A 17,137-nucleotide genomic window follows, 5' to 3' on the forward strand; every position below is an offset into this window, starting at 1 on the left:
CTGTAGGGGTCATCACGTAACCACATCGAGTTTTGCTGTCATTAGAGTGATCCGCAATCAGTGGATTCGTGTACTGCTTTGTCCATTGGGCATGTAAAGGAGTTTTCCATGGGCGTCGTGGAAATTCTTCTGCAGACTGCATAGTTTAGCGTATTTTGCTAGGATATGCAAGCGTGTAAAATGCTTTTTTTTCCCGTTTTAAAAGAAAATCAAAGCGCTGGGGAACTACCGCATACACATGTGGGGCCACGCTGTAACATTTGGGTCCCCGCTAGATACGGCTGAACCGGGACAAATAGAACGCAGCCCGATACTTCAATTATTACAGTCTCCTGCGGAGTGTGTGCAGGAAGCTGCTGCTGTATGTCTCCCGCAGGAATAAATTCTCGGTGCGCAACAGATAAAGCTTTTAGACTCCTAATATGCTGAGCGTTTCAGGGGCCCCTTCAATTTCGTTGAGCATGTGGGGGAAGTTATTTCGCGTTGGAATAACATTGGTGGTTATTCCACTCCTTGCAGCAACATTGCTTTTCACAGCAGGACCCTACAATTGTAGGGGTCAGTCTTGCCTTCGAACGTCGCAATGTTCTCCGCTGCCACGTTGGATACGCACCAGCTGGATCTGATTTTGACCACATTTGTGTGCATACAGCAGTTTGTTGTACAGGCAACAAATTGCCACGAACGCGTCCTGGTTCCTCTTTTGCTGTGCGCCATGTCTGTGATCGGCTGGACCTTTTTAGCGCTTGGTTCCTTTTGGGCTTATCAGTGTGTTTTGCGGCTAATTTTTCATGGCCTGATGGCTTACAATACATTTGAGGGCCTTAAAAAGGTTGGGTGGGCTAACATTTGCAATGCTGGGCAAGGAGTGATCAGTTCTTCATGATTTGTGAACCCTGTTGGGGTGGACTAGCCCACACCCTGGCATGTTCTACTACTCGAGTTACATCCAAGAATCGATTTAAAAAGTCGAGTAGTTGGCTTGCCTGTTCGTATAAATAAGTAATTGCAGAGTAGCGCCTTCTCGATGTAGTAAGACGCAACGTTGTGTGCGTATGCGCTAAATGCTCTGTGTGAACAGTGGTGATTGGTCTCATTGCCCAAGGGGCGCAACAGCGTGCATCCTAGCTCTCCCTATCCCCTCATGTCAGAACTCTGAGGGGGGTTAGCAGAGGAAGGAGAAGCGCCTTTGAGAAATTATTGAATGAACTTCTGGCAGGTTTGTGTTGCATGATGTTCATGGGTTCCCTGCGGAGATTGAGGCTGGAAACGTACGCTAGGCTTGCCACACGCGTTCCAGAATTATTGGACGGTGAAATGTCTTTCTCGGATCATTTTTCGTGCATGCGTTCGAGGAAATAAGAATGTTTCTTGGATTTTGGCGACCCTACGTGTGCCAATTTTCTCGTAAAATGTGCGTTATTCGCTTGTTTCGCCAGGCAGTTGCTTTGACGAAGGTGCTGCCTGAGAGAAGGACCAGCCAATCAATCGAAAATTTATTGCTTTGCATGCCTTCTCATGTGTGATTCACTAGTTCGTGTTATGTTTGGTGCTGCGAACAACACACCATCACTTTCGTACATTGCGGGCACCACTACGGAGTCAACATGCTGGAGTGCAAGCAGGGAATGACTGGCATGCCAGTGTTCTGCAAATCTTTGTACCATGCTGATGTCATATTGGGCTTCCTTGAGCAAAAATTTAGCATTCTGGCAGCTTTTAAAGGCTTGAATCATGTGAACTCTCTAAAATGCAGTATTACGACAGGCAGCAATTTCGTTGATACCCAGGACCTGGCGTAGAGCGCCGCCATCTGCTCAAGTTGGTACACAAAGTGTCTGGCCATGCACGTCCACTGTCAAAGTCACCATCCACTTTCACTTAGGCTAGAAGTGAAGAACAATCTAGTTTCAAACCAAAGCATCATGGAATTTCGACTTTGGGAGGGTGCAATTAATTCGCGGTAACCCGGGGAAGGGAATGTCCAAGAGAATGCAAAGTACTCATTCGATGGTCGAAACGAAACCGAAGTGTGCAAGGCCACAGCAAGAAGAGCTGATAAAACGTCTTTAAAAATGCGGGGGGTCGAACTTGCTGTTGTCACGACAGTTTAGGTTCGCTCGGGCCTTCACTAGCGTGCGACAAGCCCCTAACGTAACTCAAGAAGGAGCGTGGCGAGAGGATAATGAGTAGAGTATGTAGAATCTAATGCCAGATATGCAAAAGCGATTTTTCTGATAGCTTGTTCAAGGCCAAGCAGCAACTGGCTCTGGAGAGCAGGGGAAGATCATTGTGGAAAGGGATCCACATTTATACTGTAACTTCTTAGTAAACAAATAGGGTGTTTCTGGCTGATTTTTGAGGGCTCAGCGTGGAGTGCTGGTCCGTCAGTCTTTGACTGGATGAACTATTTAAAAGTGTATGCGTCGCACCGGCATTGCATCTTTCTTTTTATGCCTCTGATATTCTGCCCGAATTGATTCTCCCAGTACCCTGGTACGTTTCTGGGTTCCCGAACATGCCAGAGTTTGGCAGGTGACCACTGCATTTTACAGAGAAGTCAGAAACATCCATATAGCTTGAATATTTTGAATGATCCACATTGCTCATGGATGGTGATCCCTGGGCTACCTACACAACACACTAACAAAATTTTATACCTCTCGAGCACCATCTATTGGCAGAGTGGAGGAATATAAACTGGCTGCGTAACTGCCTCATTTAAACTCCACCTAGATTGGATGTACTGCTTATCGCGCTGCTAACGTAAAAATGGAGTCACTGCGTCTGAAGGGTGATCCTATGGACTGTATCCGGTTACAAGCATCAGCTTTTATCAATACCGCATATGGGGCTGTGATCCACTCTACACTATAGAACCACAAGAAGAGGGAGTAACTTATTATGTACTCCAATGCACAGAGCTATTAGCTTGTCCAGAGCAACGATCTCTGCATGTGGAATAGTGTATCTGCAGTATGAACTACGGATATGTATTGTCGGCACTGTTCACTCACATAGTAACGTAGCCATTCCACATTGGTGCATGCCCCCTGTAGCGCTATTCCATCGGTCCCTGTGAGACAACCTCAGGCAATAGAAGCCTATCAAGCCTTCAGAAAAAATAGAATAAATCTCTTCTAACGATGCTCCCCCTCTCCTCATCCGACAGGTATAGGGACTCAGGAGATCGAGCTGCATGGAACTGCACCTGTTCACCACTCCTACGACTAGCTCGCAGTCTAACACAGGAAGTTAGAGCACACGAACAGGGCGTGAGCTATGTCACGGATATTACCTCCCAATGTGAATAGCCTAGAGACTACCACTACCGAATCCTACTTTTATTGGTAAAATAAGAGCTTAAGAGCATGAAGCGCAGTTGTAACTACCTAGTATAGCTTCGTCCACTACTTCTGGCGAAAATCGAGCAACCCATAAAGGCGCTTCTCACAGTGGAACTGCGAAGAGATGCCCAGCAACTTGCGGCAGCCACCTGAAGCACACAGTGCGCAGTTAGCGTCGAAGACTGGTTATTAATCCAGACACCTAAACTGGTCTCCCATTCCAGAACCAGGGAGTCTATCCGTCCTTGTGGCGGTGCGGATGGTGATAAGCAGGATGACTTGTTTTCAGGAAGGCAATGATGGTGTACAATATTGAGCCTACTCTGGCTCGATAGCGGTGACCTGTTGCATGTAGACGCAACCGTCCCGCATGAAAGCCTGAGGACCCACAAACAAAGGCCTTAACAAAATGATAATGATTCGCGAGCAGTCTATCAACCTAGCTGATGCCGTTTATACATAAGTAAGAAGCAGTGTACCTGTCCATATACTACAAATGGGTGTCCGCAATTCGCCAAGACAGAAGAGGGGTGAATAACAAAAGGCGGCGTACTTGCCGATGTCGGGCTGCAGACAATTAAAGCACGTAGACACGCACAAAAATGCAGTACGAGCATACATATGGCGCGAAAAACACAAAGTGGGCGTTGCCTTGGGAAGAAATGCCCACTAAAGTTACGCAAGGCAGCAGACATCTCCCTAATTTTCATACGAAAAGCAGCGCAACGCAGCGCTTCCTGAGGATCTGCTCACGCCGTATACGGCCGATATATCTGTCTGTGGGTTCGCTGTGCCACATTAAGGCAGAAGGCCGCGGCTAGTGCCCGCAGAACAGGCCCGCAGTCTCCCACACAACTGAGCTGTACAGACAACGCACATGGGAGCAGATCTCGCCATTTACTCACAAAATTATGAATAGGATGCTCCATGACTGCATGCACATTTACTCGATAATGCACACCAAACATTCGCTTACTCCTAGATCAAATTGCATCAGTCAATATTTTCAAATGCATCTACGCAGACAGAAGGGACGCCTATTGCATGCCAAAGGACTCACACAGGGCAACCCTGACAATTGCAACCACTGTAGGAGCATATGTTGCATGTTAGCTGCGCGCCGCATGACTTGCTCGTCAACAAGGTATTTCTCTGCCCATCTTGCCGCCGCTGCGTCGCCGTTTGTTTTCTTGACATCGAAGTACTGGCCAAAGACATTTAACGCGGTTAGAGGATCTCCTTCAATAGCCCCCAGCAACGCCCGACATAGTGCCAGCCGCTGTCGAGCTGCAGAGACTGTTCTACGGCCTTCTTTAGAGGAATCCCCAAGGGATGAGCCGCAGTCCTCCAAAGCAGAGCGCCGCCACACTGGTGGCCCACTGAGAAGGGCGCAAATTGCTGAGGCCTCTTGGGAACAGCCAAACGCCTAAGCACACAAAAGCACCTGATGACTACTCGCAACTTTCCTGCTAATATCAGTCACGTCACACATCTGAAATACAGAGATGCAAGCTGCCGGTGATATTTCTGCGATAGCTGCACCTGGACCCCTCCAGCTCGCCGCACCGGATCTGCAGAGATAACAAGTAGCCGAGTTAACTCAGGGGAGAGGATTCCCCTCGCCATCATGCGCCCAAGTGGCTTTGTAATACGCTGCGCATCATCTATTGCCTGAAGCTTGAACAAGCGCTCCACTGCGTCCACAACAACAGCAGTTGGCGGTGGCTGTAGCTGTGGCAGGCGCTGCAGGGCATGTAAACCCAGCGCCTTAAGCTGCAGCAGCAAGGGCGCGATATCTTCGAAGGCTGAGGCGTCAAGCTCTCCACATGCATCCGCATGAGAAACTGGGCAAGCAGCCGATTCGACTGTAGCAGGTGCAGCCGCAGCAGCAAACGCCGCTGCAGTGCAGAGCCTGTAGCAAGACCCCCCTTTTGTACCCCTTCCCGCTAGAGAAGCTCGCAAGTCCGCGAGCGCCCTAGTGATCGGAACATTGGCTGAACGCTTCAGATTAAGAAAGGAGTCAAATACTAATCTTCGAATGTACATGCAGTCCACAACAAATTCGACGGAAAGTGAAGAAGGCGAGACGGATGGCGGGAAAGCAGCTGACGACAGGAAGATGCGGAGACTCGAGGAAGGGGGCGGAAGACGAGGATCCAAATCTGTAGGCCAAAGAAATCAAACTGAGCGTTGAAAGATCCCCTCACGTATATACCACTGGTCGCACATGCAGGCAGGGGGACTGTGTGGCATGAGTGCGGTAGTAGCCGGAGGGAGCCCAATACATGATGAGTGCATCAAATAAGGCGCACCTTGAGCAAGACAAACGATCTCCACAGGCTGATGGTGCTCGGGCTGTTGCTTCCGTAACATGTATTGCAGGTTTCGCTGCAGCGCCTCTGTGAGAGAAGTAACGTCCTCTGGAGAGGGCAAAAATACAAAAATTGAGCCAGAAGAGGCCAGTCCTCCGGGGGCCCCAGCGGCAGACGCCACTAGCGAGGACACTGCAGCACAGGTTGCAAGAGCAACTGCGGAAGCAGCTCCAAGCACAGCCATACTTCTTTACGCTGCGTCTTACCAGCAGCGCGAGCGAAGAACCAGAAGGTCAGACAGATGAGCAACAGCAGTAACAGGACCTAGCAGTCACTCACCCAAAGAGGCGGCCGCCCTAACAAAATTTGGTGTAGCCTTCTTGAGGTAGCGAACAGCGACGCGGTGCGTTGGTGGCGAGAATCCAATCATGCTAACGGAGGATTCGGCGCCATAAGCCAGCGAAACCGCTTCTGATGGGGCCCCTGGCTGCAAAAGCGGTGGCTCATGCAAACCTTTGTTGCTGGCAGCCAAAGAGGACGGCGTCGGCTCTGCAGGTACTCCTGCTGTTGCTTCTGCTACCGCAGTTGCTTCTGCTTCTCCTTCTGATTCTGCCACGTCACTTCTGCTGACTGAGGGGGGACGTAATGCATGTGACGTGTCGTTGGCGAACCGTGGGGGTGCCTTGGGGGATGCTTGTGTATCAGCGAGTCCCCACGATGCGCCTCCCTGTAGGAGCCCTAAGGCGCTCTTACTGTCAATGCTGTTGCTGCTGTCTATCCTCTGAAGCTTCCGTCGTACCTTCCGCAAGCGTTGTTGGAGCCGCCGCTTCTCTTTGGTTTTTACCTTCTTCCGCTTTGAAGGGCCCCCACTGGCGCTTCTTTCCTGGCCCTCCGAAATTCCCAGTACTATAACATCATCCGACGAAAGACAGGAGATGCTGCTCCTTCTGCTGGTGCTGCTGCTCATACATTCAATGGGGTCAGGCACCTCGGGTACTTCTGATGGAGCTGCCGTCTCCTGCACCTCTGAAACAGATGAGCTACGCTGCCTCTGCGCCTGTTCATCCTCCCGCGTGGCACTCCGCTGCGCTACCTTTACATCCCACCGCTTACTCTTTGGTTGCAGAAGACGCATCAGCAGTTGTTGCTGCCGAAGCACTGCAGCGCGGAGGACCTCCAGTGCACCCCGTGGCGACACTGCAGCAGCCTCTGGTGCTGCCGCATCTTTAGTATCAGCAAAAAACTCGCCCAGTTGAAGGGCCCACTGCGGCTGTATTGAAGCAGGGGGAAGCAGCAGCAGCAGCCGAAGTGTCGGCCTTCTTTGCCTTACCTTGCGCAGCAGAGGAAGTAGCAACTCGGTGCTAAATCCGTGCAGCAGAGACACCTCAAGGGCAGCGATGCAGCATCCAGGGAGCAGCGGCTGTTGCAAAAGTCGCTGGAACAGCTGCCGGGTTGTGAGGTATATGACTCTTGGAGGGGTTCTGCTGCGGGTGCTACCCTTGGTTGTATGGATGCAGGAAGCATAACAGTTTGCGCCCCAGGCCCTGGCTGCCGCTGCCGCAGAATCTACTGCAGCTGACGTTTCCAGAGCCACAATGATGTGCTGCTGCTGTAAGGACTGCTGAGGCGCCCATTCATGTTGCAGCAGCAGCAACGGGAGAAGAACGGAGCAACGGGGTGCAGCAGAGCCATCTGCACCCCCGAGTATCAAAACCACACCGGAGCGTTCCACTGACGCCAGAAGCGGCAGTTGCTGCTGCTGCCACCACCTGAGTGACGAGTCTGCGACGGCATCGGCAGCCGCAGCCGCTTCGCTTTCTGCACCCTCAGGAAGCTCCATTTATTGAGCTCCACCAGTTCTAAGCACAGCCCACATCTCCTAGAAGCGCCTTCTGTGGACTAGACACGCTCATACATAACGGTTCCGTGCTGCTGTTCTTGTTCCTTCTGCTGCAGCAGCTGCTACGAAGCTCATAGCGGGCGGTCCAGTGTCGCCTACACACACCACGCTGTGAGCTTCGCGCTCAATTTAAAACTCAGTCGCGCAATAAGCGGAGGACTCTGATGCAACATGCGAGCCCGAAGTGTTACCTGCCCTAATTTACTTTAGATAACCTCCAGGTGCCTCGAGGCGTCTCGTAGGCGTCACTCGGGGGGTCTGGTTACGGGGCCCCTCCTACGGGGCCTCCAAGGTCTCTCTACTGAACAGATGGCTTCTAACTCATGAAGAGGAAATATCTTCACCTATTTTGACTTACTGGGTAGATTTAAAAAGCTTACGCTTAGGACGTCTCCTGGTGTTCGTATTTTTGCTGGACAGCGCCTTCTGAGAGAGGTATTCATCTGACCTGGCGTTCTCTTTGGCTTCTCCTGCGTTCCCAGAGCAAGCAAGCAAATCTCGTGCTCCCATCAGCAGGATCCCATGCCTCATTCGCGAAGTAACCCTGCCTATTTGCGCACTTCGCCTCACAAAAAAGTTCGCCCCTATGTCTGAGACTTCAGGAGGTAACCCCAATAGCCCATGGGTCCCAGACTCGACGGGGAACGGCTCCCGGGAGGATGCCATGCCAACTGAGGTGTATGGACACCCAATGTCGGTGTTTCTTATGCCTCGCTATCGGAGCTTGTGCCTTCTTGATACAAAGGGGGAAGCGGAGCGGAGAGAGGCCATACAACAACTAAGGGCCCAGAGGGCAGTCGAGCGCTTTCTTAACGATGGATGTCTCGTTAGAGCAGCAACTATGGGGGTTGGAGGGGGACTTCTTGGTGGGTCTTAATCCTCTAGGGTTACGGTTTGCAAGTGTAGGACCCCCTGGTTCCGCTTAAGCCATTTGTACGTATATCGTATTTCACCGGTCCCGTTGTACGCCCTACACACTCCAAATAGCCTGATATGTCTGGTATCCTCAGGTATTCTTTTTGGCGCCTTCTTCTTCACGATGAAACCTGTCGATGTCGATACCACTCTGGGATTTAGGGCACAACTGCGGGAGCAGTACAAGTCCTTTGTTCCAGAGGTGGCTTCAACAGCGAAGAACTTTGCAAAGATCGGGGCTTTGTTTTCTTTTTGCGAATGTATCATCGACAAAGTGCGATATCTATCAAGCACATGTAGCGCTGGGCAGGACCCTTATATCCGCTTTAGACAGCTTAAGCTCCATTACTGGGAAGGCTATGCTTTCATGAAATTTCTGGAGCATTTTCTTTGCTTACCCAGTACTGTGTGTCTGGAATCTGCGTAGTGGTGTCTACTTTCTCCCATCCCCTAGCCAGTCTCGCCGCTTTCGTGTGCACTACCTTCGCTTAGTTCTTATCCTCCAGCCTCAACTGCTTAGTGAGAAGCGCTTCCCTCTGCGCCTCTCTTTTTGGCCACAGGGAAGAGCAACTCATGACCTGCGAGGAGCTGTTTATGGTGGTTGCCTCACTGGCGCCTTACTGGCAATCAAAGGTAAGCCCTGAATACTTTTGCGTTGCCGTTTTGTGTTGGGACACATGGTTTTGTATGGGGGCGGCTCATTATGTTCCTACCACCAGATATCCCCTCCAACCGCTCTTCGCTCTTCGGCACGTTTGTTGCTTTGTGCTCTCGCGTAGATGCCTCCTAGCGTCTTGTGCTACAGTTCAAAGGAGCACTTCCCGTGATACGACCTACTCTGCTACTCCTATTTTGTTATAGATATGTACTGGCGGCCGCATTCTCGAAATAATATGGCCGCTGCGGAATCTCCCTGTATCTCCGTATGCAAATGTACATTTGGCTTGTGCTTGCCCGAGCACCTACAGCTCTATGTATCGCTGACCCGTATTATGAAAGTTTTTGAACAGTGAACTGTCTATCTGTGTCCATTTACCACAGGCGGACCCAGGGCAATGATTGGCGGCAGCCTGGGGTTTGGAGCCTTTGCGGTTATTATGGAGCTACTTCAGCCATTTGCTGGTTTCGACTCATAAGCGCGAACAGGCGCAGCGGCCTTGGACAGCATAACGCCAGAACCCGCAGCAGCAGCACGGATGAATGTTCACTGGTTCTGGACTTGTAGGGGCAAGTTACCTGCAAACCTGCTTATTTGAATACATTCCTGTATTCCACTTTGAGGATCGTGTACGCCCACGCCGCAAACCACCTTTTCAACCACTCCGTTGGGGGGTTTGTTCCATATTGACGCTACAGCTTTTGCGTAACAGACCGTTCGCCCCGTTCGCTGCCGCCCTCCCAGACAAAGTCGAGTCTGCCACATTTCAATCGGAGGAGGCGCCTCAGCGCTTCCAGTGCGTTGCTTGCGGGTCGGGCAGCCACCTGGAAATCCACACCACGCCTTAGTCGCATGAAGTTTAGCACTACCCACGCCAGCAGCGGCGCCAATATTCATGAGAGGGAGCAGTGCAAACCTGTAGCTGGCTGTCAAGCCCCGGCGGTGAAAGGTTCCTTGCTGGTGTTCAGCTCCGTCATAAACACCTGCACAAAATGCATCAGATGAACACAGACCGGTTGTACTAGTGGTCGCTTCAACAGTCGTTGCTACCCTGCAACTGACGCTGTGATTGCTGCTGTAGCCACAGTTAGTGTTTCTCTCGCGGCTACTGCTGAAGCTGCTCACTTTCTGCTAGAGGCTTGCCATCGGCGTCCGTTTTGATCCCTGCAGAGCCCGTGCCACGCCGCAATCAGCCCAAGTGTACGATGGTAGGATCATAGGGTCTATAAGGTCTTTAAGTGAGTGTTTGACAAAAAATATACAAAAAGGTGGCCTTAGATATATATCCCGTACCATGGAGTTCCTCTGGATATAGCCAGCGATTTGCCCAAAGGTCCAGCAAACGCTTGGGAGGCTCTGGTGCCGGATCTTCCTGCAGCAGATACAGATTAAATGCGGGACGCAGGAGCATTTGCACAGATCTTAGGCTCTTGTCTGATGTAAAATGGATATTGGGGAGCATTCTCGCACTGAAGGAATCAAGAAACGGGTTGTAGGCCGACTATGAACAATCCTCAATAGTTTCTTGAAGCAGACCTTCATTTGTGCGTCGACTTCGATCGCCTCAATCCGTATCAGAGTTACCCAGTGACGAATTCTGGGCGCAAAACCAATCAATACGGGAGTTAGAGCATACATTAAGGAGGAAAGCAAAAGATGACTCGCCCCTTCACGATGCTTTTTCTCCCCAGGCACGCTGTCCCGTAAATGGGCTTGCTGCAAAGGGAACCCCGAGGTTCGCGGAGAAACCCCGTCGGACCCCCCGTCGTTAAATTCCTCGGTTGTAACTCATCTGTACCGCGATTCTTAGCAACTCGTAGCCATTTACTACCGCAGTTTTGCAACCCTCTCACTAATTCTTTGATGCTTGTGCACTGTTTGGCTTGCCTGAGAAAACGAGAGGATCTCCGTGTCTTCTTATAACGGAAGCTCAAAGTCTCACCCGCCAGCGTCTGAACCACACGTCTTACAGTTTGGAACCAGAAATTTGTCGGTGCACAGTGGTCCGCCCCCTCGTTGCTGCTAAAGGCAGAAAACCAACCTGTTGCTCAATGACGCCTTTCACTCGCGCAAATGGAATCCTGCAGTACAAAATCAGTCATGCAAAAACCTGCCTGCTCCAAACCATGAAAAAATTTACTTTGCCTCCCGAGTTTAAGGGGGGCTGTTGCACAAGCTTGGGCAGGCGAGTTTTCGACACGGAATTGAACTATGGTACATCCTTGAGGCTGCTCGGAACATGGCAAAAGCATTGCGCCTCAACGAATGCACTTAAAAGGGTAGTAATCGGACGTTGGCTTTCCGAGAAGCGTCCACTCGCGTGTGCCGGCGAGTAGGACCGTCCCAAAGACGACTTTATCTCCTGCGTGCACAACCGAAAAAGCAAGAAATCTCTGGCTAAGTAGCGTCTTATGTGGCTTCGAGTTTGCTTATGCGAGCTACAGGAGTGGAACTCACAATGCACATACCCGCCTGTTTCCTGTGAAGCTTTTCAGTCTGAACGAGGTCTCCTACAGTTACCTGCATAACCCACATGCCTCCAAAGCGCACTCTTAAACTTAGGATTAGAGGCTTTTAGGACACCAAGCAAAATAAAGCTCCCGAATCCGGAGCAACCTTCGGTGCGCTTGCTCGTTGCCTTTGCTGGGACTGCACCCGCCATTCCAACCCAACTGGCTTTGGTTGCTACTCTGTTTGCTCGCGCAAGAACACAAATATGATCTAAAGGGTTGACGACTTGCCTTATGCTGGGCAGAAACGCTGCTTTTAAACACACAAAAAATTTCATTGGGGTCGTAGGAAAGGCTGAATGGTGGCCTCTGCCCATGTGCCATTTCCAGCCTCCGGAATCCTCCCACAAAATCAACTGCTGTTGGCTCCTGGTGCTTTTCTGGGCAATTAAGGGGCTGCTGAGAATTTTGCTGGCTTATAGTGTGCTCTTGCTCGCTTTGCTGATCCTCAAGCGGTCGTTCCAAGGTTTGTTGCTGAGGTTTTGATCCTTTTTTGCTCCCGCCGGACTGACGCCCACCCATCTGTGGATGGAGGAAGAGGAGCCATGTAGGTTGAGGCTCCGGACAGTTCGCCAAGTGCTGCCTCCACTTCCTTGCAATGCTGAATTTCTTCCGAGACTGCCTGACACAGTGCAATGCATGGCACCCTCGATCCTTTACGCTACTTCTTAGCATAGCGACAGCGTACCTAGGCTTGATAGGCGAAGTTGTTGTAAATGATGGACTGAAAAAACGTGCTGTCATTCGCTTCAGTCCTTAACAGGGTATACCCTGAAAACCTGTGTTCTGGGGGGCTGACTACGAAGGCTTGGCGGCTCTGCCGTATTTCCTTGCCTGGTTGTTCGCTTCCATCTCAGCTGGAGGTCTCTGTAAGCCTCGAAAAGTGTAAGGTCTTGCTGAGGTGCCGCAGGAGCTGACACCCCTGGAGCTACGCGCTCTGCTGCTACTGCTGCCGCTGCCACAGAAGGGTGCAGCGGAATTTTGGGGGGCAAAAGCCGCCTCCGCCTATGCTTTCCAGAAATAATTTCCTGTCACAATCGTGGGGACACCCCGTGCATGAGGTCTCAGTAAAGAGGAGAGCGCTAGTGTCGCTTCTAGTTCAGCGTTTGCGGCTATAATTTAGCGTTACACACAATGGGATGCAAGTATCTGCACGCCAACAGAAAGAGGAGGATTACAAGTTTACAAAAGTCGGGGCTTAGCAAAAGGTGCTTTGGAGTATGGCATACGAGGCGGTGTCCAACGACCTTTCTCTGGGGTTGGAACGCGATGCAACGCGACGATCTGGGAAGAGCCAGGGAGGATTCGTGCGGCAATGTCGGAGGGGCGAAGGGGTTCTGCCAAGATATTCTACGTGTCTGGTGAAGCGCTGTACAGGGGAAAGATTCAGACGCTCGTGATTTTTGTTGCCACCGGTTTTGGTGCAACGACGACTGGGGCTGCTGCGGCTGCTGCAGCTGCAAAAGTGGGGAAGGGTCGAAAGAAGAGAGCCGTGAACGAACGGAGGCACCGCCACGGAGGGCGGCAGCGCTCTTGTAGAACAGCATGCCCGGAGACTTCAAATAAAGGCCTCGGGGCCCCTTGTGGGGTTGTATATGTATAGAAGGACGGAAGTAGTGCGGTTCGCAGTACGCTCAGTGGTTTCGTATGGAAAGTACCATGAAAAGGACAGATTTGAATGTAATGCTGCATTAACGGTCTGAAGCGCAAAGGCTAGAGGCAGCAAGGGGCCTCCTTGGGGCCCTACATATTGCAGGGGACTTGGCGAACGAAAGACGGAAGCACCAGGGGAGCCTAAGGGCCACAGAAGGATAATGACTAACCTGGGGAAGGAAGCAAGTAGTGAATGCTTTGTTGAGCTTGATGTAAGCAGTTCTCAGTATATCGTGGCATCCTCAAGACGCCGTCCTGTGCCCCGGAAGCCTAGAGGTACCTTGGGCCCGCAGGAAGGGCAGATCTGTGCGGAAGCACACTTACCACTTCTCGAGTGAAATATTTCCCAAGAATTCATACGTCCCAAATCAAGTATAATAAACTACTGGAGTTTCAGGTGGCGCGCCAAGCTTGACTTCAGATCCCCTAGTGAGTTCGCTCTTGCGCAGCACGGCGGCAATGCGTAGGTCTGGATAAGCGGAACGCCGCCAGGACTCCTTAATACGGGGAAATTAATTTTCCTATGAGTTTGGGTGGGTCTTTGTACGCTTGGGAGGTAGTCTGGGGAATATAAACGGCCTGACAGTTACTCTCCCAAAGTATCTGAAAAACCCCCATTTCAATAGCAGTAAGCAGATTTCTGCAGAGCCGTAACACCAGGCCAGGATCCCCAACACTTTCACCCTTTTACATCAGTTTAGAATGCTCTCATTTTCCATAGCACGTCAACTTGTGTTTTATTGCGATCTAGGGAACCTAAAAATTGCCAATTCTTGAGCCACGAAGAGAGCACGGCATTAATGATCAATCTTCATCTCAGTCCCTGAGGGCTCCCAATAGGCGTGGCTCACATTGCATAATTCTCGCTTCTGATATGGTGTCCACGGGATAGCAACACTGCCAAAACACGTGCATATCCTCCAAGGTCCTCCCAGCCGAAAGCTTCCAGCATTTTGTTGTACGCTTAGCTAGCCTACACACATACACAGATTAAAACAATTTGATTCCATGGGATTCTCAAGCCTCGCTTCTGCATTGATTTGAAGGCGCCCTCCTGGCCTTTTCTCCACTTTCTATGATATAAAGCCCAGCTTATTCTTTCGACTAAGTGGGTCATTCTTGGTCCATCTGAAAGCCAGAAAATTTATTTCAGCGTAAGTAGAGTACAATGGCTTCTCTTGCCTACCTCTCATATATCCTGATCAAAAGCTGTCATGAAAAAGCGCTGATGTTGTTGCTCTCCTGGTTAAGCCCAGTAGACCATTGACATAGCACCCGCTCTGCGTTTTGTTCCTTTTGTACATAACACTAAAGAGGCTCTATAGAAATTTACAAGTACTTGATTGTTGCATTCTTGGGCTCTCACAACATAGAATGATTCCATGGAAATTGTCACTGACCTTAGTGTGTACACAGGTGATCGCCGAGTAGGAAAGTTAATTCCGAAGTCATCATTTGTACTCTATCGGACTAATTTTTCGTTCCAAAAAAGCTGAGTGCCCGAGCGATTCCTTTCTAAGAAGCCCCGGTGCCTTCCTTCGCGTGTAATTTGGCGGGCCTGCCTCTTGCCGCTCCTGTTCGATCTTCTTGTACATAATTTTTGCAGCTGGATTACGTTTTACTCTACGCATTAATCTTTACACAATGCTTCAGACAAAAGGATCTGTTGCTGGTACCAGTGCCCACATTCCCAAAAGATATACATCATATTGCATAGGCTTCCTTGCAAGTGTATCAACTTCTTATTTGTCCGTCATACATGGAGTTTCTAAGTCCCCTTCGAAGCTTGCTCTACGCAGAATTTTGCAGGGCATAAGAGGTGTCTACTATCTTGTACCAGCTGATGCGTTCACATCATTTGTGCCAGTCAGCGTAGGATGTTTCTTCTGCTGAAGGGTAGTGTTGAGCTAAAGTGAGGTTTAGGGTCCAAGATGAATCGAGAGCACTACATGCAATGCCCGTTATCAGCCCCTTCCAGACCAAGATAATAGGTTTACTTATGCTTTACTGCTTGAAAGATTCTTTACACATTTCCACCAGAAAATGGCTGAAGGGTCTCAATTCGGGACACCACTAGTTTGATAGGGAATTATTGGTGGCGACTAGGCACTACTCCCAAGTTATGCCTATGCATTAGTTTGACGAATTGCATTACCTCGGTTGTTTAAATTTGCTCATGTCGTGCGGCTTTTTTCCATAGCTATCTGAGTAGTTGAGACATGATTCTGTGATCAATTTAACGCTTGATACCTCAGTTGGGCGAGCTTTGGAAAGGAATCAGGCCAGCAGCAAAACAATGGACGATCAGGAGGATCTAAAGATTGAGAAAACATGAAATCGTGGAAACCTCCATTCGGTATTTCCACTGACGATATCCCATTGTGGCATTCACCCTTCAGGAATCCTCCAGCTTTGTAGCTACTCCTTTTTTCCAAGCACTGCATTTTGTTTGACCAACCACCGTAGGAGGTTCTCATGGACTAGTACAATACTGTGATAAATTATGTTACTTGGTGTACTTCTAGTTAGCAAAAAGCAAGCACTGAAATCAAACATGCATTTGTTTGAGCATGAAAACTCAGCGAGCCATGCTTATTTCAAATGCGTATGGCTTCTTTGGGCATGCAGGCCTTGATGTAATTCTAGTGCATACTGTAGACGATACATACCAAGCCGTCATTACTTTACTAACTAGGTCACCGTTCAGACGCCCTTCTGGAATCCTAGCCCAGAAATATTTGGGCGTGCAATGTGTGTACATTCTGTATATCCTCGCTTTTCAATGATTGTATGCATGACTATGCAGAGGATCTACCTTGCAAGTGTGCGTGCACTTACGTGCACCATCAACGCTCTATCCAGTTGGTACACAATTTGGATAACCCTTTAAAAAGTACATCTATAACAATTTTATATCTAGCCCGCACAGGGATGGCGTATGGAGCAGACCTTTTCTGATTACATTGTGTGTACCGCTCTTTTCTGAATTGGAAACATTTGTCCAATAGCAATCTCACTGAATGAGAACTTACGTCGGTATAGGGGTAACATTGATGCGCTTCGTACGGGCAAATTACTTCTTTATTTCTTTCTGCAAGCAAGTGACAACCTATTGCTCTTTTACACTAATAGCACCATCTTATCTGGCACAGAAAGCATACATGCACAGCTTGAAATTTGGAGCGACCCTTCCCTGCTCCAGAAGAGTTCTCCATTCACATGCAGACCATCTCAATTAATTCAACACACACAGTAGGACTAAAGCCAGTTTGAGGAATGTAGAGAGCACCATTCCATAACAATTTTAAATTGAGCGCACTAAAGGTACTCTGTTGAATTGCTGGAAAGGAAACTGCTGTACTACTTTTATTGATCAAAACACGTGCAAACGTTTTCTTCGCACCAAAGGTAATGATATTCTTCTGGCCCTGCGGCAAGTCAGGGGAAGATTATGCGTAAGTTGAGAGGTGCGTGGCGCAGCCCTCACACTCGTCAACACGTGTAAATCTGGGACTGTTAAGTGGTTTCCAACTGTGATTATGAGCAACGGATGCCTCGTACATGTTCCCTGCTTTTTACGTTTAAATATGGGCAGGTGATGGCCCACAGATATAAACCGTTATACGAATAGAGCATTAATTTTTTAGCTGGAGCACACCCAAAGGTGATATTTGCGATTTGCGCTTCTGCGCGCCCCCTGTGAATTTGCGTATTGGAGATCGTAGTTGACGGGGAAAGGGGAATACAATTTTCCGTATTTGCATTGTCAGGCTTGAAGAATTGGCGTTAAGCTCCGTGCAGTGTTTCAAAGAGCCTTGCACAGTACATGGCCTTTGATGCAG

General features: G+C 49.7%; 3 protein-coding genes across 3 annotated transcripts; 1 reads left to right on the forward strand and 2 right to left on the reverse strand.

Annotated features, from left to right (window-relative positions):
* Positions 1 to 3,450: 3,450 nt before the first annotated feature.
* LOC34621894 lies at positions 3,451 to 7,499 on the reverse strand. Its single transcript, XM_026335216.1, is given in 8 exon segments — positions 3,451 to 3,496; positions 3,670 to 3,725; positions 3,827 to 3,914; positions 4,077 to 4,207; positions 4,408 to 4,773; positions 4,914 to 5,509; positions 5,660 to 5,851; positions 5,999 to 7,499. Coding segments are annotated over 8 exon segments (2,976 nt in total).
* A 646-nt stretch (positions 7,500 to 8,145) lies between these two features.
* LOC34621895 (mitochondrial import inner membrane translocase subunit TIM22-4) lies at positions 8,146 to 9,610 on the forward strand. Its single transcript, XM_026335225.1, has 4 exons — positions 8,146 to 8,425; positions 8,570 to 8,748; positions 9,035 to 9,107; positions 9,516 to 9,610. Exons 1-4 carry the CDS (start codon positions 8,146 to 8,148, stop codon positions 9,608 to 9,610), a joined length of 627 nt encoding a protein of 208 aa, XP_026191010.1.
* A 306-nt stretch (positions 9,611 to 9,916) lies between these two features.
* Positions 9,917 to 15,739, reverse strand: LOC34621896. Its single transcript, XM_026335235.1, has 13 exons — positions 15,598 to 15,739; positions 12,872 to 13,011; positions 12,477 to 12,670; positions 11,874 to 12,264; positions 11,601 to 11,652; positions 11,425 to 11,494; positions 11,174 to 11,213; positions 11,020 to 11,084; positions 10,669 to 10,729; positions 10,426 to 10,504; positions 10,258 to 10,296; positions 10,049 to 10,115; positions 9,917 to 9,956 (listed from the first exon to the last, which is right to left on the reverse strand). Exons 1-13 carry the CDS (start codon positions 15,737 to 15,739, stop codon positions 9,917 to 9,919), a joined length of 1,380 nt encoding a protein of 459 aa, XP_026191020.1.
* Between the last annotated feature and the right edge of the window lie 1,398 nt (positions 15,740 to 17,137).

Source organism: Cyclospora cayetanensis, unplaced genomic scaffold, assembly GCF_002999335.1.
Source record: "Cyclospora cayetanensis isolate NF1_C8 unplaced genomic scaffold, CcayRef3 CcayRef3_contig_112, whole genome shotgun sequence".
Taxonomy (NCBI): Eukaryota; Apicomplexa; class Conoidasida; order Eucoccidiorida; family Eimeriidae; genus Cyclospora; species Cyclospora cayetanensis.